Source organism: Gekko japonicus, unplaced genomic scaffold, assembly GCF_001447785.1.
Source record: "Gekko japonicus isolate JY-2015 unplaced genomic scaffold, Gekko_japonicus_V1.1 scaffold1573, whole genome shotgun sequence".
Lineage (NCBI taxonomy): Eukaryota > Metazoa > Chordata > Lepidosauria > Squamata > Gekkonidae > Gekko > Gekko japonicus.
The window spans coordinates 148,598-156,258 of NW_015160887.1; the positions used below are offsets into that span (position 1 = coordinate 148,598).

The window sequence follows — 7,661 nt, forward strand, 5'->3', positions numbered from 1 at the left end:
CTCCGATATCCCTCTTTCAGTTTTAGAAAGCGTGTTTTGATCCTCTTTCCTTCAGGAGTATCAGAAGTTACTCTCAATGCACAGCATGCAAGAAGATAAAGCTTTTGCGCATACTCAAGAGGTGTGTCAGAAACCCCGGGAAAAGGGGTCACCTGGGACCACACTCCCCAGAAAGGAAACAATCCTGTCAGCTCTCGTTCCTAGCAGCTCAGCGGTCATTAGCTAAACTCCAAATTAATCTAACCCCTTAATCCCATTGGGTCACTCAATCCCAGCTCTGATTCTCAGGCAGCCTCTGCCATTTTGCCTTTGCAGTGTGCCTGATGAGCTTTCGGTGCACAGCACACGATGCAGGAGCCTCCCATCCCACCCCTAACTCTATGGATTGTGACTCATGGAAAATGGCTCCTTCGTTCCACCTCTCACTGGTGGTGGAAAATCATGGCACAGTTGATTGATGGCAACCCCTCATGGGGTTTTCAAGGCGAGAGGGGAACAGAGGCGGGGGGTGGTTGTTGTTGCCAGCCTCTGTGTAGCAACCCTGGGCTTCCTTGGTGGTCTCCCATCCGAGTACTAAGCAGGGCCGAGCCTCTTAGTTTCTCAGCTCTGACAAGGTCAGGCTCTCCCATCCGAGTACTAAGCAGGGCCGACCCTCTTAGCTTCTCAGATCTGACAAGGTCAGGCTAGGTTAGCTCCACGTCTCACTAGTAAAGGTAAAGGTTCCCTTGCTCGAAAGCCAGTCGAATCCAACTCTAGGGTTGCGGTGCTCATCTCCGTTTCCAAGCCGAAGAGCCAGCGCTGTCCGAAGACGTTTCCGTGGTCATGTGGCCGGCATGACTAAACGCCAAGGCACACAGAATGCTGTTACCTTCCCACCGAAGTGGTACCTATTTATCTACTTGCAATTTCTTGCTTTCGAACTGCTGGGTTGGCAGGAGCTGGGACCAGAGACGGGAGCTCACTCCACCATGCGGCACCCGGGTCTCGAACTGCTGAACTACTGACCTTCCACAGCCTGCAGTTCAGCGTCTTAACCACTTGAGCCACCGCAGCTCACTACCAGCTACCTAAATCAGCAGAAAGCTGTTTAAGCTAGTGACCAGTTTATCTGTGGGGACACCAGGAGTCACTTCAGACAGGAAGAAAGTACCGATCGTTACTGTCAGTTCAGGATGGAAAAGTACCAGCCAGTTACGATAATCCGAGCTGTCTGCAAAGTGCAAATTGACTTCACCCATTTCATAAAATTATCTCCAAAATTCATCTCTTCTAAGATCTTAATCAGAATAATCCAGTTCAAGTTATCACTTTCTCTGCATCTAAAAAAATCAACGCCACTCCCTTTTCAGTACGTTTCTCCTGGTGTTTTAAAATATCCGTTCTAACATTGTGTTTTAGCTGTCTCTTAGGTAAGAAACCACATTGATCTTCTTCATGAATAAATCCTTGTAAAATAATCTTCCGTCTTCCTGCAAGAATCGTTGTAAACAACTTGTAGTTGTTGTTCAACAAAGAAATTGGTCTGTAATTTTTTGTCAAGTTAAGGTCTTGACCTTCTTTTGGTATTACTGTTATACTAGCCTCTTTCCACGATTCTGGCATCTCCCCACGTTGTAAAATAGAATTCATTGTACTCGGTAATGGCTGAAGAAGTTCATCAATACACTTATAATACATTCCCGATAAACCGTCTGGGCCTGGTACTTTTCCTGGTTTGATTTCACTTATGGCTTCCACCATAGTATTGTGGCTCAGCAGTAGAATATCTGCTTGGCATGCAGAAGGTCCCAGGTTCAATCCCTGGCATCTCGTTAGAAGTAGGTGATGTGAAAGACCTCTGTTTGTGATCCTGGGTAGCCACGGATAGGGCTGCCAAGTGGGGGCGGGGAAACCCCCACTTTGGAGGCCCGATTTCCGCTGCTGCGGAATCGGGCCCCGGGGAACTCAGCCCCCCAAAGCTGCGTCACGCAGACACGTCGCTCACGTTGGTTTTCTCCCCCCGACGATCTGGGTCACGCCGCAACGTGAGCGACGTCGCACATCACTTCCGTTGTCGTGCTGGCAGTGCACGCGCGCATCCAGAGCTGGCTCCCGGACCCATCGGAGCCTCCCCCGCCGGTGAGTTTGCGGGACTTGGCAACCCTAGACATGGCTAGTCTTAGTAAACAATAATGACCTTGATGGTTTGATGAAATATAAAGTAACTCCATGTGTTTAACCCCATAAGCTCCCTTTAGGAGAGCACTAACAAAGAACTCTTATGAAATATTTTCTCTTTTGAAATGAATGAAAACGCTTTTAAACTAAGGTTTCAGTCACTCAAAAGGGCAGTATGAAAATCTGTATGTTACACAAACTGTTTCAGGATAAGTGTGAATAGTTTTGGCAACTATTAATAGGTGATAATGTGTTGAAAGCAAAGAATTCAGTGCTTCCGACATTATGAAGTTTAACTAAACATCCAACTAAAGTGGCAGCTCACAACTTGTGATTGCCTAAGAATGTTTCTGTCCAAATAATACATTTTTTCCCTTACTATTGAATTTGTTTTCTGTCTTTAAGATGGCGAGAACTAAGCTAATGTGCTAAGGGTGAGATCCGGGTCCTGAGAGACTTGATGTAGTTCCGCAGGGCCTATGAGACAGAGTTGTTCCGCCAAGCCTATGGATGAGGGCAGCGACAGTTTTTCTACCTCAGACTGGCCTCCCTTCCTCTTTCCCCTCTCCTTTCTTATTAGTCAGATTTTAGGATATTTATTTCCCTCATGGGATAAGGAGCACTAGGTTGTGCCCCTTTTATACACCATCTATTAGTTGTTCTTAGTCGTTGTTATATGTTGCATTATAAAATTGTTTTAATATTTTTAATAGTATGGAGTGTTTTATGAAGGTTGTTACCGGCTCTGAGCCCTGTTATACAGGGGAGGGAGAGCTATAAATTGAATGAGTAAACAAATAAAAATAAGGTAGCACAGGAGGCAGCCATTTGCAAGTCTCTCTTTCAACCATTGGGTACATTTGCAATTTTGCTTGCAGAAAACTAAGGCATCTATACAGCCAGTGTGGTGTAGTGGTTAGAGTGTCTGTCGAAGGTCAGGAAGACCCAGGTTCGAATCCCCATGCATGCCATCGAAGCTCACTGGGTGACCTCGGGCCACTCACACACTCTCAGGCTAACCTACCTCGCAGCATTGTCGTGATAGTAAAATGAAGAAAGGTGATAAAATTGTAAGCCACTTTGTGTCCCCGTTGGGGAGAAAAATGGGAAATACATGAAGTAAATAAACACACAAATTAAAAAAAAACCACCACCCCACCCCTTGATGCTTGGCTGGTGCCTACCTTTCTTTTAGGCACCAGGCCAAAACGCATCCTTTTCCTCAGGTGTTCAATTAGGGGTTTTATTTTACCATCTTTCGAAATGGTCTGCTTCTGTTTTATGGATAGAGCTATGCTGTTCATGTTCAGTGGTTTGTTTTTTAATAGCCTGTTTAGTAATAGGATTGCCAACTCCTGTTTGGGAAATCCCTGGAGATTTTGTGGCTAGAGCCTGGGGAGGGCAGGATTTGGGGAAAAGAGGACCTCGGTGGGGTAGAATGCCATAGAATCCACCTTCCAAACCAGCCATTTTCTCCAGGTGAACTGATCTCTGTCCTCTGGAGATCAGTTGAGACAGTGGGAGATCTCCAGCCACCACATGGAAGTTGGCAGCCCTATTCATGATTTCTTTTTATACTGCTCTGTTGTTTTCACGGCAAGCCGCCTCGAGCAGGAGTCTGAAAAGGCAGCGTAGAAAAATCTTAAATTAACTATTTCAGGGAAAAATTAATCAAGAACTCTGGAAAAGAGAGAGGGATCCTACCAGTGTTCCCTCTAAGCTGAGTTAGTGTGAGCTAGCTCACAGGTTTTTAGCCTCCGGCTCACACATTTTTGGTCTTAGCTCAGGAAGGATGGCTCCAAAGCAAACTAATCTATGCAGGAGCCAAATTGCTGACTCACAACTTCAATGCCGGTAGCTCACAAAGTAGAATTTTTGCTCACAAGACCCCACAGCTTAGAGGGAGCATTGGATCCTACCCCATCTCCCCAAGTGCACCTGTGTTTCATTCAAGGAGCTTCGGGTGGAGAAGCGGTCCCTTCTAGGGAACTGGCGCCATCTTAGAGGGTTGGGCAACCACACAACCAATGATCAATTGATCTGCATCCTCAAAAGGGAAATTCTTTGACGTTTCTCCCCCCTCCCCCCTGCTCCGGTAGGTTATGAAAAAAGCCAGCTCTGCCCTGCAAAGGAAGCCTCTAGAAGGATCTCACCACATACCTCCACAATAGGGTAATAGCAATAGTTCCAGTACCAAAAATTTTTGGAGAACTTCTCAGTCAGGTGGGACTCTGGCACAAAAGGATGGAAAGTCTCTCTGCCCTCTGTGTCACGGGAGTCCCCAGCCACCACTCCCATCTTCTCCATGCACTGGCCCAAAGCCAGGTCCTCCACCGAAGTGGTGTGGCTGCACACCTTGGAGTCAAAGCCAGCCACAAAGCGCCGCAGGGCCTCTTTGCTGAGGATGTAGCCGGCGCCCCCGCTCATGTAGCCTTGCTTGGCAAAGGGACGGAAGCGCTTGCCAAAATAGATGGGTGTGTCAGGAGTGTAGTTGGAAAGCAGCCACCGCAGATTGTCCACCACCACAAAGGTGTCGTCGTCCGCCTTGAGGAACCAGTCTGCCTGCTCAAAATGGTGCTTGTGGACGTACTGGAAAGCGCGGATGGTTTTCCAGTACAGCTGGTCCCGGCCTTCCTTGGTTCCCAGACCTATAGTGGGAAAGTTCTCATCTTGGACTGAGCTCATGAAAAGGACCACATTGCAGTGGCGGGACCAGGTGGCCTTCACATGGCGGGCCTTTGTCTCCAAGTTTTGGGGGCCAGTCATCACCCAGCACAGGATCCGTACTTTATCATACAGATCATCAGACACGCTGCTCTCCTCACCTGAGGAAGAAAAACAATGAGAGTTACGATTTCCCATCCCAGCCCCTCCGGTCATTTGCCTAATTTAATGGAGGAGGATTTTGAGGAGCATTTGGCCAGGGGTTCTGAGCAGTTCTGAGACAGCATACTGGGCACAGCCGGAAAATGGCTGCCACAGAAGGCAGAGCTAGCCACAAAATGGCTGCCACTGCTTATGTTCAGTCACACAGTGAAGATCCTTGCGCTGTGGTGACATTTTAAAAAATCTGCACAGCCAATCAAATTTCTAATCGCCAATCAAAAGGCTTGCTAGACAAAAACCCCACCTGCCCCTACTTACGTTCTATAAACACTTGGCAGGAACCACGTTGCGGACCCCGATCTAGACAATCTGTTGATCTCCTTTTTTTATCCTGTCATTCCACCGAAGAACTCAGCACTGTACACATGGTATTCCCCTCCTCTATTTTATCCTTGCCCTGACCTGAATAGCCTAGGCTAGCCTGATCTTGTCAGCTCTCAGAAGCTAATCAGGGTCACCTCAGGATAGTATTTGGATGGGAGACAACCAAGGAAGTCCAGGGTTGCTACGCAGAGGCAGCCAACGGCAAACCACCCCTGAACGTCTCTTGCTTTGAAAACTTTATGGGGTTGCATTAGTTGGCTGCAACTCGACGGTACTTCTCACTACCACCGTTTTATCCTTCCAACAACACTGAGGTAGGTTAGGCTGAGAGAGAATGACGAGCTCATGGTGAGCTTTGTGACTAGATGAGGATTTGAACCCAAGACCCCTTGGTTCCAATCCAGTATTCTAGATTCACTCTCCCATTAGGCTGGCTCCATTCTCCCAAACCTAGCCCTGCAGTCACCTACTGATCTATCAGTAGATGCAGGCAACCTGGCAAACATTTTGAAACTCACCTGCACTGCTCTGTCTCCCTTACCTGCCAGGTGCGGGTGTGCCACACGAAAGAGAGCCAGTTTCTCCACAAACCACTCAGAATCCCTGACGCTACGTGGTGACTGAGTGCCGGGACGGGGTGGCCCTTCCAACCTTAGGTTGCCGACGAGGTAGAAGGTACTGATAAAGCCAGCTATGAGGCCCAGGTGGAAAGCCAACAGGGAGCTCTTGGTGGTCAGGAACCCCATGCCAAGTGGCTGCCACCAGACAATCAGGGGAGGGGGAACGCAAGAAGGATGGGCTTCACATAGCCTGTGCTGGAAAGAGAACAGAAGAAGAAGATCAGTTTTATACCCCGCCCTTCACTACCCAAAGGAGTCTCAGAACAGCTTACAATCACCTTCCCTTCCTCTCCCCACAACAGACACCCTGTGAGGTGGGTGGGGCTGAGAGAGCGCTGAGAGAGCTGTGACTGACCCAAGGTCACCCAGCTGGCTGCATGTGGAGAAGGGGGAAATCAAACCCAGTTCTCCAGATTAGAGTCTGCTGCTCTTAACCACCATACCACAGCTGGCTCTCAGAGAAAGGGTGAGGAGCCTGAGCTACAGATACTGCAGCTGTCTTCCCAGTGGCAACCCAGTAACTTGGCACTTCATCAGCCCTAGCTAGTTCAGTCACCATAGAAACCAGAGAGGCAGGAGCAAGTCTGAAAAGGAAGGCTGAACGTAGTCGGGTGTCAGGAGACACAGGCTCATTATTTAATTACATGAAGAACTCTTTGGAGCCAAAGGGTCCCCAAAGCCATTTACAATTTTTTTTAAAAAAAACACAACATTAAGTTTTGCTCATTCGATTGCCAGAACTACAGAGAGGTCTGGGACAAGTCATAGTCATGGCATATGAGAAAAATGTCCTGTCCCTTTGACAGCGGCTTAATGGGGGGAAATGGGCAGCTGAAGGGAGGTAATTCACATCACCTGGTATTTGCCACAGATCAAACTCATATTAAAAGGCACAGCTACAGGGATCAGTTTAAAAGCTGGCAACCCTTAGGGCAGTTCTCCTGTACTTTCCCTGTTGTCAGCAGCCTGGAGGGAAAAAAATATCCTAACCAGTGTTCCCTCTAAGCTGAGTTAGTGTGAGCCAGCTCACAGTTTTTTAGCCTCCAGCTCAGATTTTTGTCTGCGCTCAGGAAGGATGCTCCAGAGCAAACTAATTTATGCAGCAGCCAAATCACTCGCTCACAACTTCAATGCCAGTAGCTGACAAAGCAGAATTTTTGCTCACAAAACTCCACAGCTTAGAGGGAGCACTGATCCTAACCCTTTAATACAGTCTTAATGGGTTGAAATGGGCAGTTTTCACAGCAGGCAAGTAACTTCTCATGTAGCCGCTATTAAAAAGACAGGATATTCTTTCCTTCAAGCTGGTGGCAGTCTAACACTCCTCAAACACTGCCAGAAGAGAATCTCTCCCTTAATATAAAAGAGTAGTGGGTGCCAACGTTCTAATTCTAAAATGCACTCCCTTAGTGTATGGCTGATGGAACTGCTCCTCAGCATATACCGCCACCAATCAGAAGGCAAAGCCCGGGTCCCGCCCACACTGCAACTGCTGCGACTGTGTACCTCACGGGACGCCATTTTCATTTTGCTCGATGAAGAGGATTACGAGGGCACTATTGATTCGGTGAGCTGCCTTCCCCAGCGCCCACTCAAACATGGGCGACGGCGGCAGCCTCCGCTCGCCCGCCTTGCCCCCCGCCCGCAATCCTGGCCTGGCGACCGGCCTTCGGG

At 48.3% G+C, this 7,661-nt stretch overlaps 1 protein-coding gene across 1 annotated transcript in view; it reads right to left on the bottom strand.

Moving 5' to 3' along the window:
* The window catches only part of LOC107120730 (glycoprotein-N-acetylgalactosamine 3-beta-galactosyltransferase 1-A-like), an 8,189-nt gene extending 2,039 nt beyond the window's left edge, over positions 1-6,150 (bottom strand). Inside the window, exons 1-2 of the mRNA XM_015423501.1 lie at positions 5,909-6,150; positions 4,318-4,982 (exon numbers count right to left, since the gene is read on the bottom strand). Of these exons, the coding sequence (XP_015278987.1) occupies positions 4,318-4,982; positions 5,909-6,113 (870 nt within the window). The 5' untranslated portion in view covers positions 6,114-6,150. The remainder of the gene's footprint in view (positions 1-4,317; positions 4,983-5,908) is intronic.
* Positions 6,151-7,661: the final 1,511 nt, after the last annotated feature.